At 31.2% G+C, this 21074-nt stretch overlaps 1 protein-coding gene across 1 annotated transcript; it reads right to left on the bottom strand.

Annotated features, from left to right (window-relative positions):
* Positions 1-1209: 1209 nt before the first annotated feature.
* On the bottom strand, positions 1210-19203 carry mtmr6 (myotubularin related protein 6). The gene is made up of 14 exons (XM_073830746.1): positions 19012-19203; positions 15321-15440; positions 10064-10226; positions 9659-9816; positions 7963-8091; positions 7455-7589; positions 7235-7367; positions 7037-7146; positions 5677-5802; positions 5545-5594; positions 5264-5464; positions 5054-5188; positions 4836-4962; positions 1210-2175 (listed from the first exon to the last, which is right to left on the bottom strand). The coding sequence occupies exons 1-14, from the start codon at positions 19033-19035 to the stop codon at positions 1855-1857; spliced, it is 1932 nt and encodes a 643-aa protein (XP_073686847.1). The 5' UTR covers positions 19036-19203; the 3' UTR covers positions 1210-1854.
* Between the last annotated feature and the right edge of the window lie 1871 nt (positions 19204-21074).

Here is a 21074-nt window from a genome sequence, read left to right as displayed (position 1 = left end):
AACAACATCTTGTTATTATGAGAAAAGATGCCGTTTTAATAAGATAATGTGTAGTTTTAACAACATAACATCACATTATTACAAGATGTTGATTTAACGAGAAAAATATATAATTTTAATGACATAACATCTTATTACGAGAAAAATGTTTTACATGCTAATTGTCATTTTAATAACATCACATCTCGTTATTACGAGAAACTGTGTTGTTTTAAACAGAAAGATATAGTTTTAATGACAACATCGTTATTACGAGAAAAGGTGTTGTTTTAACAAGATAATTGTTGTTTTAACGACGTAATGTCTCGTTATTACAAGAAAAGATTTTGTTTTAACAAGATGTTTTAACAAATAACATCTCGAATGTTTTAACAAATAATTTTAACAAGATAATTATGTTGTTTTAACAACATATCTCGTTATTATGAGAAAAGATGTTGTTTTAACCGGAAAAAAGATGTTTTATTGACATATCATCTCGTTATTACGAGAAAAGATGGCGTTTTAACCGGAAAAAGATGTCATTTAACGACATAACATCTCATTATTATGAGAAAAGATGCCGTTTTAACCAGAAAAAGATATCGTTTTAACGACATAACATCCCGTTATTACGAAAAAAGATGTCATTTTCACAAGAAAATCTTGGTATTACGAGAAAAGATACATTGTTGTTTTACCAGCATAACGTCTTGTTATTATGTGAAAAGATGTAGTTTTAAACCACATCTCATTATTAGGAGAAAAAAATTGTTTTTAACAAGATGATTGTGTCGTTTTAATGAGATAACATCTCATTATTACAAGAAAAGATGTAATTTTAACAACATAAAATATCATTATGAGAAAACATGTTGTCAAAATGACATATCTCGTTATTACAACATAATTAAGTAAAAAAAAATAATTTTTAAATACGTTTCAGCAAAGTGTCATCGTAAAAAAAAAAAAAAAAAATCCCCAATATTAATTTGACCGACATTTAGGCCACAAGCATTTACTATATTTTTGTATTTTTATTATTATACACTACTAACTTTTCAAAAGTTTGGAAAAATTCAGATTTTTAAATGTTTTTAAAAAAACAATAATTGGAATATATTTTAAAATGTAATTCGTAATGGTTCATTGTGATTTTGTTATTCTTTATTGTATATTGGCAGTCACTTATTTTATATGTGACAATGACAGATTGCTTTAGATTCTTCATTCAGATTAGTACCGTAATGATTTATTACTGACTCATATAATCACCTGTAAATAAAAATGACCTTTGACCAGCTCTGTGACATCACATTAACCTTTTTGGCTCCTAACTAACCCTCATAATCGACCAGACTGCACATGGGACACTTGTGTGTAGGGCATCTCAGCAGTCATCCTTCATTCTAGACAACATCAATCTTTTCACCCTTCAAGATAACAGCAAGTGACATCGAATAAATTAAGTTTAGAGTCTGAACACCTCAAAAAATGAAGAATTTTAGTCACAAGTCCATCAGCTCTTTGTTTAATCTTCTTTTTAGTGCTATTGACATTCTTTAAAAAATGAGCAAACCAAAAAAAACAAGCTTTTTTTTTTAAATGTAGATGATGACGAAATAACATTTGAATTGACAGATATAACAATGAATTTACATTAAGGGATCCATCTCTGAATTCCCCCCAATTATTTCTTTGTCTATCATACATGAGTGCAGTGCCATCACGCAGAGTAAACAACTGCGCACACTGGCGCTCACACACGCTCACACACGCGCACACACGCGCACACACACACATTAGCAAACATACTTCATCTTTCTCACAACAGAATATACAAATCTTATTTATTTCCAGTCCTCCTAGATGACTTTAGTAGGTCATTCTGGCCACTCCAAACTCCAAAGTAACCACAGACGGCTCATTCTTGGAGCCGAACGATTCCTTTAGCTCTCCGTAACCATTCTCTGTGGCACTGCTGCCCTCTACAGTCCGTTCTCTGCCAGTGTTGGCCGGAGCATCTTCCCTGGCCTCCTCTCCGAACACCTCCTCGTCTTCCTCCTGCTGCACTTCCTTCCGACTGAGAAGAGGAGCTCCCAGGATAAGGGATTGAGGTCGGGGAGGGAGACTGCGCTCTCTTGGGGGTGTCTGGGGCTTTAGTGGAGATGTGCTCACACCAAACTTCTGCAGCTTCTGTGGAAACACACAAAGACACAGGATGGCATGTGTTATTTCCAGTGTTGGGCACGTACCTTTAAAAAAGTAATTAGTTATAGTTACTAGTTACTTCTCACAAATAGTAACTGAGTTAGTAACTGAGTTACATCATTATAAAAGTAACTAATTACCAGGCAAAGTAACTATTGCGTTACTTTAAAAAAAATCTAATTTAATATAACTATACAATAAATATAAAACATTGTACACTAATCTACACTATTTTAATGTTGTTGTGGGACAACGTGAGAGACAACTATCAAATTCAACATATTATTATAAATATCATTACTATAGTGGAACAATAAAGCACAATACCAAAAAAATTTTACACACACCAGAGAAAGAGAGGTCCTATCGCTGAGAGAGACGCTGCTCGCATGAAAACCGCTTCAGTGTTCTCAGTTATAGTAACGCGCATTTTATTGTCAGTAACGGTAACGGCGTTGTAAAGGGGGAAACAGTAATTCGTCTGATTACTCGTTACTGAAAAAAGTATCGCCGTTAGTAACGCCGTTTATTTATAGCGCCGTTATTCCCATCACTGGTTATTTCAGATGAATGAAGCAAACGGAGGCTCATCAGTGGGAGCAATAGAGCAATGAAAGGTGCAAAAATACTTTATAGACCATATTCGTAAACATATTCATAACAAAAGCAAAATAATTTGTGACAAATGCTCAGACAGTTTCAGTGACTCTTATTCCTTTGGTTATTAGTTTATAAAGATAAATATTATTTCTATGTGTGTGTGTGTGTGTGTGTAATTGTAGAATTAATATAATATTAATAATTATTGTTGTTGTTGATGCTTTAGTTAACTTAAATTACATAATCAAATTAAAATAAAAAGTATAACATTATAATAATAACAATAAAAAGTATTATTATATGATTATTATAATTATTATTTGTAACAAATCTAATATTATAATTCAAAAGTACAACATATAATTATAATTATTTATTATAATATATTATTTATTATGATGTTTATTGTTATTATTAATACTACATTTGTCAAAACAAACACCAAAAGTATTATTATTATAAGTAGTAGTATTACTGATGTTAATTTAAAAAATAAATACAATACAAAACAAAAAACAAAAGTATTATTATTAATATTATTATATTCATTATTATTTTATTAAGTAGTAGTGTTAGTATTTTAAATTTAAAAATTAATTTAAATAAATAATTCTTTTTATTTGATAAAAAAAAATAATAATAAAAACAATTATTATTATTATTACAGCTTTGGTCAGCAAGTTTTTAAATCACAGAACAAAACAAAAAGCAAAACAAAAACAAAATAACACATAATATACCTGTTATATATATTTCTTAAATTTTATAACATTTATTACTAGAATTAAGTAGTAGTGTTACTATTTTTATATACACACACACATACATACATACATACATACATACATACATATACATATATATATATACACACACACACACACACACACACATACATACATACATACATATATATATATATATATATATACACACACACATATATACATACACATACACATACACACACACACACACACACACACACACACACAAATATATTAAATTTAAATAAACATCACTTATTATTATTGTTGATGCTGCTTTAATAGCTCACAATAATAATAATATAATCAAATTCAAACACAACATTTCAAAGAGCATTTAATAAAAAATATTATTATTGTGAGTTTTTAAAATCGTCGGACAAAACGAAACCCAAAATTATTATGAATATTATTATTATTATGAATATTATTATTATTATTAAGTAGTAGTGTTACTATCGTTCACGTCGGTGGGTTTTTAAATTGCCAAACAAAACAAAAAAATTATTATTAATATTTAGTATTTATTACATTATTATTAATATGATGATTATTATTATTATTATTATTATTAAGTAGTAGTGTTACTATTGTTCATTTAAAAAATAAATTAAAATAAACAGTAACATAGTATAACATTATTATTATTATTATTACAGTGGTTAAAACAAAAAAACAAAATTATTACTATAAGTAGTAATTGTATTACTATAGTTAATTAAAAAATATATATATTTAATATATCAATAAAATAAACATTATCACATAATAAATTATTATTATTAATATTATTATTATGGTTAGTGAGTTTTTTTAAGTTGCCGGACAAATAAAAAAAAACACTGGCAAAACTAGTAGAGCATGGCATGTCAACAGAATGCAAATGAGTCCCTCAGGGTGGAAATGATTCTATTAAAATTCTATTTTGAATATTCTCACTTGGTCAGACTATAGAACACATTTAATTTGTGTGAACAATATTGAGGCTGTGAGGGATGCAAATACAGTCCGTTCAATGTGTCGTAGGTTCCAAAAATATATCCCATAAACACTGAACTACAGAAAGCATGGATATTACACATCCTTTTTGTACACATTGAGCAAACTGTACTTCAGTCCTTCACAGCCTCATTCGGTTCTGACTAACATCTTCTGATCCCTCAGGGGAAACTTAGTGGTTACTGCAACACACAAATCCATGACTAATTCTTTTTCATGGGAAATGAGCATTCAAGGCTTAATATTTATCCAATAACCAAGTTCCTGAGGTGAACTTACAGTCTTCAGGGCTTGAACTGTGCCCTCAAGCTCGCAGTTGCTTTCTTTCAAGGTGAGGACGTGTTTGAGAATGGACTGCCGAGGGTGCATGGAGCGGTCATACTGATGATACATGTTTCTCCAGAACCTGCAACACAAACCGGTTACCGATTAAACCGTTGCAGAGTCTAAATAAAGGAGGAGTCGTTTATGAACAGAAAGAGCTTAGTCATCTGTACTTGAAGTGGTAGGCTTGGGTGGACGGTTCCAAGACCGGGTGTGATTCTGCAAAACTTGGGCTGTACACAGGGTTCAAGTAATTTTGCTTTTCGCTCAGAAGGTGAGCCCATAATGAATACGTCCTCTCCTTCAACCTGAAATGATAGACAGATGAAATAAATGGTTTGAGATGATGGGAAGCAAGCGAATGCATGTTGAGTTTTACTCACTGAAGGTCCTCTCTCTGCCGTTGGCTGTTGCCCAAAAAGTTGCCAAACTGACAGGAATGGACGTGCTCATGAATCTGAATGAGGAACCACTCGCTGAACTCGAAAGCCTGAGGAAACTGTTCAGTCAGCTGCCACACGCACTCCAGGAACTGTGTGAAGATGGGTGATACTTCTTTTGGGTCGGGGTTCAGCTGATCACACCTGCAGGGAAACAGGCGTCAAGGGTATTCCAGACACTTCAAGCATCTAGAGTCAAGAATCAAGCTGTGAATCATGTTAACCTGTCTGCAAACTTGTGTCCGAAAGAGATCCAGTCTTTTTCAATAAGTACCTGAGAACAAGAAGATAGGCTGTATTAGACGGTGGAAAAAGATAAACGGCAATGTCAGCTCGAACGGATGAAAGGCTCTTACCATGAAACCTTTAATGGTGCGATAGTACGGATCCATCAACAGAGAGCCTAGGGCGCAGACCTGAGCTGTCCGATCCCATCCATCAGAGCAGTGCACCAGGACGCTGGCGCCCTCCACAGTCACGGCCTGGTATTACAAAAACATTTATGAGAAACTGCTGTATTATAGAGAACTAAAAACAAACTAACAAACAAAACAAGCATTTTTTACTTAAAATAAAAATATAGAAATAAAAACATAATAAAATATATTATTTAAGCTAGTTACTAACACTTCTCATTTTTGTTTAGTTTAACTTGATAAGTTAACTAAGATTTAAATAAAAATGTGAAAAAAAATTTAAAAAGCAAACTAATAAAAATGAAAAAAATTAAATTAAATAAAATTAAAATGAAAACAGAAAATTATTTTCCATTTAGTTTAACTTGATGTACTAAAATAAGTCAAACTAAAATTGAAATAAAAATGTATAAAAACGTACAATAAAAAAGCCAACTAATAAACATGAAAAAAAATTACTACAATTAAAAAAATAAAATAAATTTTCTAAAATAACTAACATTAAAATAAAAACTGTTAAAAATGTAAATAAATAAATAAAAATTAAAAGCCAACTAATAAAAATGACCCCCCCCCCCCACACACACACACACAAAACAAAATTACTACAATTAAAACAGAAAATTAATTCAGGTTTACATTAACTTAAAAATCTAAAAATGGAATAAAAGTGTACAAAAACATTACTTAAAATATTGTATTAAAAATAAAAAACAAAAACAAAAGTAACACATTTTTATGTACATTTATAAAAAGCAAATTAATAAAAATGAAAAAAAAAAAAACAAACAAACAAAATTAAAATAAAAACAGATTTATTTTCATGTAGTTTAACCTAATATACTAAAATAACTAAATTTTTAATAAAATGTATGAAAATATTTTTTTAAACAAACAAAAACAAGTTTTATTTAAAAAAAACAAAGACAAAATTTATCAAATTAAAATTAAAAAACTAATACTAAAATAATTTTCAGTAACTGAAATAAACTGGAAATCACATAATATGTTAATATTAGATGAAAAACTCTACCTTAAAAGCTTAACAAAAATGACTAAAATTGAAATAAAAATAAAGATAAATATAAATAATTTTAAAAACTAAAATGATAAAAGCACATTATAAAATTACTAAAATATCTAAAACTAAAACTAAAATAAAAATGTACAAAAACATTTTAAAAACAAAATATATATATATATATATATATATATATATATATATATATATATATATATATATATATATATATAAATAAAATTACACTGGATGCTGTAGAAGCAGGGACTGGAGTTTTACCTTGGCAAGGAATATAGCCGCATCCATGACAGCTTTGATATGACGCAACCATCCACTGTTTTCCAGTCCAACCAGGTAATCAGTCATGGAAAGTGAACGTATTCCCACCACTATGACAGACACAAACAACAAAGATGTTAAAAATTCACAAAATGAAATGACAATCAACTAAATTCTCACAAGTCAACAGTCTCAGACCTTCCAGAAGCTTCTGCAAGCTTCCTCTCATCACATGGATGTTCTCGATGCCCACAAACTGGAAGCGAATATTAGAGTAGTTGTCCTCATTCTCGTAGCCTTTCCCTGCTGCACGATTGGCCAGTGCGTTCAACTACCAAAACACAAAAAGTACTTTATGAACCTGTTATGATCACCTAACTGGTTTGAGGAACACAAAAAAAACTTGATGATGTTCTACCTTAGGCCGTGTGTCCATCACATATATATATCGGCTGTTGTGATTAGACTTGCTGATGGCCTGAAGCATGTGTTCGTCTTCCAAACAGCGAGCGCTGAAGCCAGAGAGAGGCTGACTGCACCGACACACCGCCGCCTGGAGACATGACACAAACCAATATAAATGTTCAAAACCCTAAAACACATTATAAAAGCAGAGTAAATGAGGAACAACAGACTTAACAAGACCAGTACAGATGTTGGGAGGAAGCCGCTGGCATACAGCCCTGATTTGCCAGTAAAACTACTGTTTAACATAATCAGCCTTTGTGTGTTGACAAGCTATTACCTGTTTACCATTCGCTCAGTTTATCTAACACAGCACAGAAAAAACAACTAACGCCCATTACTGTGTCAACAGACATCTGCTCATAAAATAGTTGTAATGAAGGCTAAAGATTAACAAAGGGCCTATATCCTTCATATCAACAACTGGCTTTCTGTTGACATGAGTAGAGATGGATTCTTACCTTCTTCTCCTGGTAGAAGTATGTTAGAACAGGAAAGCGGCCTTTGCTTCTGAACTTGGAGCTTCCGACTATGATGGGTTTACTGGCCGTAATGGGTACGTATAAGTCTCTTGGATATGTTTCACACACCTGAGCACACACAGTTTAGAGTCAGAAACATTAACAATACACTACATACATATATAAATACATACATATATACATATACATACATACAAATACTTATAAACTTAATAGTTTCAGTTAACAATATCAACACTGCCTAAAACTGTTAAAACCATCCCAGGATGCATCTCATGAAAGGGTGACTACTTTGAAAAATCTAAAATATGAAATTGAAAATATTTTAATGGAAGTACATTTAGACCCAGGAGTGAAAGAAACAAGTGTCCAGCACATGTACAAACAGAATTATTTGCATTTACATTAGTATTATTGAAATATAGTATTATTATAGTGTTTATTTTATTTATTTTTGAATTGAAGAATGTAAAATATTAAAACTAAAATAATAAATATGATGATAATAATAATAATAATAATAATTATTATTATTATTATTAAAATTCTATTTTTGATCAAATTCAGTTTTATTTTTCTAATTCAATTTTTTTCAGTTTGAATTTTTCTACATTCTGTTTTAATGTGTAAATAAAATAAATGAACCAAAACATATGTTGAATTAATTGAAATCATGAAGCTTATTCAATTTAACAGAAATTTATTAAAAGTAAAAAAAAAAAAAAAATTAAGGCCCTATGAAATCTGTTTTATTTTTTCCAAATTTAGTTTTTTCCATTTGAATTTATCTGAATTCCATTTTTTCATTTTTTTCCCCACACTCTGTTTAATGGTTAAATTAAAAAATATGAATCAATACGCACGTCTAATTAACTGTAATTATGAAACGTATACAATTTAACAGCAATGTTTTAAAAATAAATTTTTAAAGTTTTAATTTTTCTTACCATTTTTCTTAAATTCAGTTTTATTTTCACCTAATTCTACGTTTTCAATTAAGTTTCTGGATTCCATTTAAATGGTTTCATTACACTACATTGATTTACTCAAAAGCATCTCTAATTTATATATAAATAGAAATACTGTGTTGTGTCTTTAAATTTTTCTGGTAAATAAATTATTGTAAATACTCCTTCAAAATAAAGTTTTAATAATAATTTCAATATTAGCAGTAGTACTATCATTAATGTCACATAAAGTAAGATATTTTTTTAGAATATATTTTATAGATTTCTGTCATAGCTTTAAGTTAAACCAAACTTTTATTTCGACGGGTTGCTGTGAAGACCTTTAAGTCCATCAAAAAGATTTATTTAGATTAATAAACTCATTTATTCAGTCACCTTTTCTGCAGGTTAGGTTTCAAATAGTTGATGACAAGTGACTTCTTGACTTGTGAAACAAGTCATTCACAACCAAAGTATATCAGATTCATTCACAAATAAAACACCACTAGCACGTACAGTACCTACCTGGCTCGACATATGCTTATTTGACTAAAACCTAGTTTTATTTCAACCGCATTATTTTATAGTCTTGTGGGACATTATAAAATTTCAGGTTGCCTGACAGCCTCAGGAGAGCGATTTTCGGTCACACACATCCTAAATTAGAATCAACTTCCCTGGTTCAAAGAAAGAGAAGGGGATGTTAAATATATTCCCTCCTATCATACCTTGTACTCCCTATTAACATCTGTCAGTTGCCACTGGTCACATGGCACACCCATCCGTTCAAACTCAGCTGCGAGGTCTATGAGTTGCCAGCCCTCCTCTCTCTGTTGGTCATTCTGCTTTGGGTTGTAGGAGAACGCGTACAGCTCGTCGTAGGACACTGGTGTACAGAATAAATAAAGAAGTTAATGAACTTTACAAAAGGTGAAAATGAAAGTCAAAGTACTCAAGCGACCATCTGGAGTTGCTACTGATGCTCACATGTCCCTGACCTCCAGCCAACAACGCATGACCACAATATCCGCTGTTCAATCACAGAACAGAGGGTGGCCAAGACCTAAGGGTCTCCCCTGTGACTTATTCAGACTATTTATTCTTGATGAGGGTGGACATGTGAGTTTACCCACCTGGTCTTAGCAGCCTGAGCAAAGAGCTGTAGATATCATGGCAGTCACGCTCTCGTGGGATCACAAAGTGGACAACTCGAAAATTTCGGCACTGAATGAGGAGTGGGCAGCCACTGGTTGTGAGGGACAGCTTCTCCACGGAGGCGATGTGGTGATGAAGGATCTTAATACACAAATGCATAAAAACAAAACTTTTATACAGACTTCAACTAAAGTGGATTTGAACAGCCAAATTTAAAGAGATAGTTCACTCAAAAATGTAAATTCTGTCATTAATAATTCACCTTCCTGTCGTTCAAACCCGTAAGACCTTTGTTTATCTTTAGAAAATATATTAAGATATTTTTTATGAAATCCAAGTGCTTTCTGAACCTCATAGACAGCAATGCAACTGACACATTCATGGTTTTGAGTGAAATATTTCTTTTAAAAATGAATGAAGTGGAATTTAATTATATAAAATAAGAATGTTCTGATAATAAAAAAAATCAGGCCATTTTTATTTAATTTCATTATATAGCTGATAACAAATAAATTGTATACAGTATTTAGATTCTGTACTATTTTGTCTAAATAAATAAAAATTAAACTCTTAAAACTAAAATCAATACTTTTAAATGTTGAAAAGTGTTCAACTAAATTATTAAAGTGTTCAATTATCAAGGTTTTGAATTATTATTTTTAAATGAGCATGAAGAATGAAATATCCAATACTGACTGATATTGATACATTTTATAAAGTATATTATTGTGGCCAATAACCTTTTTCATGATATGGGCAATAACTGATAAATTGCATACAATATTAAAATTCTATACTATTTTGTCTAAATAAGTTCAATATAAACACTGAATCTAAAATTAATCTTTTTTTAATGCGAAAAAGTACAATCTAAATAAAATGAATATTCATTTTAGATTTACTTAAGAATAAGATTACATTTAACAGTGTAAAAGTAAATTGAATTAATTTATTAATGTGTAAAATTAATGTATATAAAGATGAACTTTTAGTGAGTGTTATTTGATGGAAAAGGCTATTTAAACTATTAATCAATACTGATAAATAAAACTTTAATATCATCTGGTACCTGATGTTCTGTGCCTTCCTAATGTAAAGAAAGGCAAAAAGAAGCTTGTAAGGTTAAAAATGACAAAACAATCAAAACCAGTCAAACGTTTTTGAACAGTAAGATTTTGAATGCTTTTTAAAGTCTCTTCTGCTCACCAAGCCTACATTTATTTGACACAAAAAACAGCAAAAACATTACAATTTTGAAATATTTTTACTATTTAAAATAACTGTTTTCTATTTGAATATATTTTGAAATTTCATTTATTCATGTGATTTCAAAGCTAGATTTTCAGCATCATTACTCCAGTCTTCAGTGTCATATGATCCTTCAGAAATCATTCTGAATAACAGAAATATCCAAAGATCAGCATTTTTCTGAAATAAAAAGCTTTTGTAACATTTCAATTAGAAATAATGCTTTAAATTGATCAAAAGTGATGATAAAGTGATTTACAATATTACAAAAGATTTTGATTTTAGATAAATGCTGTTCTGACTTTTTCTATTCATCAAAGAAACCTGAAAATCTACTCAGCCATTTTCAACATAATAATAATAATACATTTTTTGAGCAGCAAATCAGAATATTAGAATGATTTCTGAAGGATCATGTGACATTGAAATTACATGAATACATTACATTTTAAAATATATTCAAATAGAAAACATTTATTTTAAATAGTAAAAATATTTTAAAAAGTGTACTGTTTTTGCTGCATCAAATAAATGCAGGCTTGGTGAGTAGAAAAGACTTCTTTTTAAAAAAACACAAAAACTTTTGACTGAAAAACTTTTGAGTGTACACTCTGTGGTTGTCAAATGTAGTGGAAAATATAGTTGTGATGACCTACTATTTTTCTAAATACTGGTCTACCACATTTTCTGCCACAATGACTAGTTTCAGACTGGCTTTCAAGCATCCGCTTTTGTTAAAGACATGTTGAAATCTCTAATTTTTTCTTTCTTCCTCTTCATGTGTTCCTCTATCCTTAAGAGGAATGTAATTTGCAAGAACATGACAAGGAAAATTTAATACATGCATATGCAATTATCATATTCAATTAACTACACAGCACTTTTGGAAGGTCAAAACATGGGGTGTTATTAAAATGTGCATGTATCTGCATTTCAATTTGCATCGTGACTCAGTGTGCTGTTGTCATTGATCACTGAAGTGTGTACATAATGCATAATGCATAGGGAACAGAAGGCAGTACTGCAGGCAGACAGAGAGACGTTTTGTGCGAGCCAGTCTGGGGAGTGAAGAAGCTACATGTGAGAGGGCAGAATTTATATCAGCTGGGTTCCAGACTGTCATGTCAACATCTGTTACTCCAACCAGCCAGCTAGTTTTTAGAAAGTGCTGGAACAAAGTCACAAAACTGTGCTCTTGAGGCCAGATCGCTTATAAACTAAAATAAGATCAAGGATGGCCTTGTAAAAACAGGCTAAAACAGCTAGTATAAACAGGATTCATTCATATATATTATATTCATAAATAAAATAAAAGTATTACTAAAAAAAAAATAAATACTAAACTTAAACTTTTAAATAGTAGTAAATAAACTAGTGAAAGAAATAGAAATATATATATATATATATATATATATATATATATATATATAATTTCGAATTAATCGTGATTAATTGCATTTAAAATAAAAGTCTGTTTACGTAATATATGTGTGTGTATACTGTCTACATTGATATATAAAATATGTTAAATGGAGCTATGGTTTTATTTGTTGCTGAAAGTATAATCGAGTATTTCAAAATATTTCATACGCGCTTAATCAATTAATAAATATATATATATATATATATATATAAATCGATTAATCGTGAATCACATAAAAATATTTTTGATGTGTGTGCGTACTGTGTGTATTTATATGTAAAATATGTTAAATGGAGCTACGCTTTTATTTGTAGCTGAAAGTGTAATCAAATATTTCATAAATGCTTAACTGATTTATATATATATATATATATATATATATATATATATATTAATCGCAATTAATCACATCCAAAATAAAAGTTTGTGTTTACGCAACATATGTGTACTGTGCATATTTATATGTAAAATATGTTAAATAGAGCTACGCATTTATTTGCAGCTGAAAGTATAATCGAATTTTAAAAATATTCAATAAATGTTCAATCGATTAATCGTGATTAATCACATCCAAAACAAAAGTATTTGTCTATATAATATATGGGTGTGTCTGGTGTATATTTATATATAAAATATGTTAAATGGAACAACGCTTTTATTTGTAGCTGAAAGTATAATAGAATATTTTAAAACATTTTTTTAAAAAGCTTAATCGATTAATCGTGATTATATTATATTACATATAAATATACACAGTACACACACATATTGTGTATATTTATATGTAAAATATGTTAAATGGAGCTACGCTTTTATTTGTAGCTGATAGTGTGATAGAATATTTCAAAATATTTCATAAATGCCTAATCTATTAATATTTCTAAATCGATTAATCGTGATTAATCACATCCAAAATAGTTTTTTGCACAATCTGTGTGTACTGTGTATATTTACATGTAAATATAAATATACATTATCCGCAATTTATATTTTGACAGCACTAATATAATAAACAATGGTTTATAAAAAATACATATAAAGATATATTTTTTAAAAACTGTGTGTGTGAGTATATGTAATTGTTTCACCAGTTTTATTGCCCGCCAGGCAAAAATAATTAATTAGGGCCCGGTTTCACAGACAGAGCTTAGACTAAGCTAGGATTAGGCCATAGTTCAATTAGGACATTTAAGTAATTTTTTATAAACATGCTTAGAAAAAAAACCTTACTGATGTGCATCTTGAGAGAAACAAGGCCACTGATATATTTTAAAGTCAGTCAGTGCAAGTTTCCGTCAGTTCAAACAGCTCAAAACTTACATTTTAGTCTAGGACTAGGCTTAAGCCTTGTCTGTAATTAGAAGGTCTGATTAATTAATATGCTTAAAACATCTTAAGAGTTCATTACAATCTTGAGGTGCGTTCCATTCGACCGTAAGTGGACTGCGAAGTGGACTTCACAGGGTATTCCACCATCTTAAGTGAGATTCCAAACCGAAAGGAGTGAACATGTTCAGTTCGAAGGGCACTGCGAACGGCATAGGGAATAAGGGAACATCGGTACTTCACGTCACAGGAAGTGGACGGGGAAAATCACCCAACTGTCATTGTGCACCACGTCACTAGTTAGAAGTAATGATGGAGCAGAGCCGTTGAAGTTTTTTAAAGGCTCTGCAATGGAGCGGTTGCAATATATGTTGTTATTATTATACAAATTAAAGTGTTTATGAATGGTTATGGCGATTCATGTTACATTAGCGTATTGTACTGTATAAAAGAAAGTGAAACCGGCGAGGTGAGGCTCTGTCTTGTTTTATTTTGTTTTATTTAACCACAGGATAGTGAAATATAGGCTGTGTGTGGGAAAGAAAGTGCGCGAGATAAGACCACAAAAATCTGTTCATCTGTTAACGGTCTAAACATATACATTTTGACTATATTTATTAGATACATAAGTTTATATGTATTTTATATCTATTTAAATTTGAAAGTAAAATAAATTACAATATTTATTTATGTTAAATCATAATCTGCGAGACCCTGCCGTTGATTTGCTTTGATGACGTGCCAGGGCATTCCAAATGAGCGATTATCGTCAGCGAAGTCCACTTCAACGGATATACCGTGCTAAGGGAGTAGGGAGCAGTGAACACTGCGTAGGGACCCTGTCGATCGGCTTCCTGTGCTGAGAAGGTGGCGAGATAAAGTTAATCATCCGCGCTACGCTCACACACTGAGACGGACAGATCAGTGGACTCTAAACGTGGCAGATCACATCTTGAGCTATGTGGGTCATTGGTATTCATGTCCTCTCCTGGCCTCCTCTACACACTTGTATTCACTTGGCCTCGAGGGCAAGCTCAGCCGACAGGTTTCCACAGCAACAATGCCTCCTGCCAACGTGAGGGACTAGTAACCTCATTCCCATGATCTAATTCACTATAATCCTGTAAACAAAAAGGGTGGTACTGTATATCCAAGCTAGACACCCTGTCGGTCACACAGGAATTCTTTATCACGTCATGACAGATCATTTAGAGACGGTTACGAGGGGCTTTTCATACCCATATCTCCTGGGCGCTGGTTGAATTACTCTCCACGAAGATCAGATGTGTGGCCGTCAGATGGAGGGTTCCTGTGATGAACTTGTTGCTAAAGCGATCTAGCAGCTTAACTTGTTCTACCTGTGAAGGAAGGAATATGTAAAAATATGTAACAGTAAAACTGTGAGTTAGCCAAGCCAAATATATATTTCACCTTATAAATACCAACCTAACCAGAAGTAACTATGGCATAATCCAAAATTGATAGACTTTCACTAGCAGGACCAAGCAAAATCTACTCTTGTTTTTCACATTTTCTGAATATATAAAGGCAAAACCTAAGGAATTTATTTAAACATGATAAAAATCTGTAACATGGAACTATAATATTTTAATTTGTAGCTTAATGTATAAGCAAATATTTAAAAATATTTCATAGACAAATACAAAAAGTGTCAATTGGGTGTTGCATACATATGCTGAGTCATTGCTTAATATAGATAAATCGATTAATCGATTAATAGTGATTAATCACATCCAAAATAAAAGTTTGTGTTTACACAATACGTGTGTGTGTGTATATTTGTATACAATTTTGCCATAATCCAAAATAGATGAACTTTCACAAGCAGGACCAAGTTTAAACTACTCATGTTTTTCACATTGTCTGCATATATTTTAAGGAAAAACCTGAGGAATTTATTTAAACTTGTTAAAAATCTGTTACATGGACCTACATGTTAATTTGTATTAAAGTAAGCAAATATTTTAAACAAAACTAAAAAGTGCAAACAGGGTGTTGCATACATTGCTTAATATATAAATCGATTAATCACATACAAAATAAAAGTTTGTGTTTATACAATGTGTGTGTGTGTGTGTGTGTGTATTTATATGTATACAATTTTGGCATAATCCAAAATAGAAGACTTTTCATTAGGAGGACCAAGCTAAATCTACTCTTGTTTTTCATATTTTCTGCATATATTTTAAGGCAAAACCTGACAAATTTACTTAAACTTGGTAAAAATCTGGTTCATGGAACTACGCTTTAATTTGTAGCTTAAAGTAAAAGTGAATATTCCAAAATATTTCATAAACAAACTCAAAATGTGTGAATTGTGTGTTGCATACATATACTGAGTCATCGCTTAGTATATATAAATTGATTAATCGCATCCAAAGTAAAAGTTTGCGTTTACACAATATGTGTCTGTGTGTGTGTGTGTATTTATATGTATACAATTTTGGCATAATCCAAAATAGATGACTTTTCACAAGCAGGACCAAGTTAAATCTGCTCATGTTTTTCACATTTTCTGCATATATTTTAAGGAAAAAACTGAGGAATTTATTTTAAACTTGTTAAATGTCTGTTACATGGACCTACACGTTAATTTGTATCTTGAAGTATAAGCGAATATTTCAAAATATTTTATAAACAAACCCAAAAAAGTGTGAACTGGGTGTCGCATACATTGCTTAATACATAAATCGATTAATCGTGATTAATCGAATCCAAAATAAAAGTTTGTGTTTACACAATATGTGTGTGTGTGTGTGTGTGTGTGTGTGTGTACCTGGTATTCATCACGTTGTGGGGACCAAATGTCCCCACAAGGATAGGAATACCAGTAGATTTTGACCTTGTGGGGACATTTCTCAGGTCCCCATGAGGAAACAGGCTTATAAATCATGCACAATGAGTTCTTTTGATGAAGTAAAAGTGTGCACAATCTCCTGTGAGGGCTAGGTTTAGGTGTAGGGTAGGTGTAGGGTGATAGAAAGTACGGTTTGTACAGTATAAAAACCATTACGCCTATGGAATGTCCCCATAAAACATGTAAACCCAACACATATATATGTGTGTGTGTGTGTGTGTGTGTGTGTGTGTGTGTGTGTGTGTGTGTGTGTGTGTATTTATATGTATACAATTTTGGCTTAATCCAAAATAGATGAACTTTCACAAGCAGGATCAAGCTAAATCTACTATTAAATCTTGTTTTCTGCATATATTTTAAGGCAAAACCTGACAAACTTATTTAAACTTATTTAAAAATCAAATTCATGGAACTACGCTTTAATTTGTATCTAAAAGTATAAGCAAATATTTCAAAATAGTTTATAAACAAACCCAAAAAGTGTAAATTGCGTGTTGCACACATATACTGAGTCATCGCTTATATATAAATTAATATATATAAATCGATTAATCGATTAATAGTGATTAATTGCATCCAAAATAAAAGTTTGTGTTTACACAATATGTATGTGTGTGTATTTGTACACAATTTTGGCATAATCCAAAATAGATTAACTTTAACTAACAGGACCATGCAAAATCTATTCTTGTTTTTCATATTTTCTGCATATAATTTAGGAGAATTTCTATAAACAAACCCAAAAAGTGTGAATTGGCGTCACATACATATGCTGAGTCATTGCATAATATGAATTGATTAATTTTGATTAATCGCATCCAAAATAAAAGTTTGTGTTTACACAATATGTGTGTGTGTATATTTATATGTACACAATTTTGGCATAATCCAAAATAGATGAACTTTCACAACCTGGACCAAGCAAAATCTAGCTTTTCACATTTTCTGCATATATTTTAAGGGAAAACCTGAGGAATTTATTTAAATTGGCTAAAAATCTGTTACATGAATGTAGCTCAAAGTATAATTGAATATTTCAAAATGTTGCATAACCGAAGACAAAAAGTGTGAATTGGATGTCAACATCAACATGTCAACATCATATGACCACTATCCTACCACATATTTGGACATACACGAAGACGGAAAACACCATTAGAGGGTCAGTTTAGTGAAAACAATCAAAAACTGTCTAAGACAGCGAACCCAGACATCAACAGACATTCATTCATATTATTTAAAACTAGTGCTGTATATTACAATTAGATCTGCCTCTGTTTCCCAGCAACTGGCCTGCAGCTAAGCAACACACTTCCTGTGACCGCAATAAAATCAGCAGACATCAGAAAACAAACAGTGAGTAAGATTTTTAAAAGGAAACTGACAAAAGCAACAGTGCGTATAAACTTTGTACAGTAGTTTATACACTACTTCAGTCTTCAGGTATTAAGAAAGCAAACGTCAGAAAGGCTTTTTTTTTTAAAACAGACCCACTTCAGTGTTTTTATGGGCCCTGGACCCCCTGGCTAAAAACCCTGACATGAATTGATGAAAATAGAAAAAGATAAAGTTTAGTATACTCCAGTTACTGTAATATTGAAGTGCTTAATAATGTCACAACAAATAAGAGCATTTACAGTATACATTCAGAAGTAAGGCAGTTTTGAGAGCCTTATTCATTACATCACTGTTCTAATGTCTTCTGACAACATAAAAATGCAGAATCAGCCTTCAAGGCCCAAAGCTTTCAGGACAGACCAGTTCTACACAGATTTTGGAATCTGTCAAAATGGCTACAAAGGCATAAATTCCACATACGGATCACCGGGACTAGATTCAAGTGCATTCGGTTCATATATACAAGGCCAGAAGATTTAGAACATAAACACTAATGAGATTCGCGCGCCCAATTTTTATATATTGACACCATGTTATATGTTACACACATTTATAGATGCATAAATTTAGTTGCATTTATCAAGTGTTTGTGACTTTGAAGTCATGACTGATTCCAATCTCGCAGAATTGTACAATTTAGGTATTAATTGTACCTTTGGTGTGCGGATGTGCTCCATTATGTCGCTGCTTTAGCGTCGTCAGCACAAGGAACGGATGACAATATCCTAAACAGATGCGTTCACACATCGGATGAATAAGTGAAGAATAAATCCGCCTCCGTTTTAAGCCACGTTCAAAACATCTCTTCTACTAGCAGCTAACAGTTTCTGCTGCTCTACTCAGCACTTCCTACTTGGGGCGGGTCTGTGTGAAAAACGGACAGGTGCATTCTGGGAAATGTAGTTATCTGACGCGTCTTGATACTTTTAGTTTTGCAGTTGATTTTCGGTATAACCTAGGGTTGGTAAAGCATTTAACATATATTGTTTCGTAGCCTCTCATTAAAACAGGGCTTTTCAATCTTTTATAGTCACAAATATCCACAGTTTTCTTCCCGTAAAAGTGGGTGCGGCCATTTGTACATTTTATAGATCTGGCTTTGGGTTTTTATCTGTGTCCAGCTATTTTTAGCTGTACAGAATATCTCGTTTTGCTGCTTGATATTGAAAATTGGTGTGTGTTACCATATTATTTTAATGTATTATCTTAATTATGAGCAAACAGTATTGTAGTGCAAACAGTTTTACCATTTACTGCACTTTGTTATTCTTGTTATTTTTCTATTACTTCCGTGTTGAAGAACAACTTATAAAATTTATAATGCAGTTATATATGCGCTAAAGGGCACAATTTATACTGTGGTACTGTCACTGTGTAATATTTATATTACATAAATACTAAAAAAAAAAATTATGATTTCGATTTGATTTATTTATTTATTTATTTATTTAAATTGCGTATTTGTATTTTGCATGTTTTATTAATTGTGTATGATAATTATAATTCTTTCACAGTTTACCCAAATACCGGAAAATATACTTTCCCTCAAGTTGTTTCCACACCTGTATGAGTTTCTTTCTTTTTTGAACATAAAAGACAATATTTTTAAGAATGTGGGTAACCAAACAGGTGCCCATGACTTCCATAGTATGAAAAAAAATACAAATAGGAATACTATGAAAGTCAATGCGGACCAAAAACTAGTTTGGTTATCCACATTCTTCAAAATATCTTATTCTGTATTTAGGAGATGAAATTCTTACAGGTTTGGAAAAACTTGAGGTAAATGATGAGGTAAATAATAACATAAGTTTTATTTTTGGTGAACTTTGTCTTTGAAAAATGTGTTCAGATTTCTGACACAAAAATATCATAAAGGTAAAAGAGTAGCCTATTTTGATAGCTGCCGATATGCACTACCAGTCAAAAGTTTTTGAACAGTAAGATTTTTTAATGTTTTTTAAAGACGTCTCTTCTGCTCACCAAGCCTGCATTTATTTGATCCAAAGTACAGCAAAAACTGTAAATTTTTGAAGTATTTTTACTATTTAAAATAACTGTTTTCCATTTGAATATGTTTTAAAACGTAATTTATTCCTGTGATTTTAAAGCTGAATTTTTAGCATCATTACTCCAGTCACATGATCCTTCAGAAGTCGTTCTAATATTCTGATTTGCTGCTCAAAAAACATTTATTATTATTATTATTATTATGTTGAAAACAGCAGAGTAGATTTTTTTCAGCTTTCTTTGATGAATAGATAATTCAGAAGAACAGCATTTATCTGAAATGGAAATCCTTTGTAACATTATGAAAATCTTTATCATCACTTTTGATCAATTTCCAAAAAAGTGTATAATGTTACCAAAGCTTTTTATTTCAGATAAATGCTGATCTTTGGATCTTTCATTTCATCAAAGAATCCTGAAAGAAAGTACTTAACTGTTTTAAATATTGATAATAATAATAATAATAAATGTTTCTTGAACAGCAAATCAGCATATTAGAATGATTTCTGAAGGATCATGTGACACTGAAGACTGGAGTGATGATGTTGAAAATTTAGCTTTGATCACAGGAATAAATGACATTTTAACCTATAGTGAAACAGAAAGCAGTTATTTTAAATAATAAAAATATTTAGCAATATTACTGTTTTTGCTGTTCATTGAATCAAAGAAATACATGCTTGGTAAGCAGAAGAGACTTAAAATC

The sequence above is a fragment of the Garra rufa genome, chromosome 24, assembly GCF_049309525.1.
Source record: "Garra rufa chromosome 24, GarRuf1.0, whole genome shotgun sequence".
NCBI classification, from domain to species: Eukaryota; Metazoa; Chordata; class Actinopteri; order Cypriniformes; family Cyprinidae; genus Garra; species Garra rufa.
This window is presented reverse-complemented; position numbering and strand designations above follow the sequence as displayed.

What these genes read in the sequence shown, in the direction of transcription:
- mtmr6 (XM_073830746.1), bottom strand. Translation starts at nt 19,035, where the DNA reads ATGGAGCACATCCGCACACCAAAG. An exon ending in CCAGCGCCCAGGAGATATGG is followed by an intron (nt 10,227 to 15,320) that starts GTATGAAAAGCC and finishes TTGTGTATTAAG; the next exon opens with ATCCTTCATCACCACATCGC. An exon ending in ATGTTAATAGGGAGTACAAG is followed by an intron (nt 8,092 to 9,658) that starts GTATGATAGGAG and finishes GTGTGTGCTCAG; the next exon opens with GTGTGTGAAACATATCCAAG.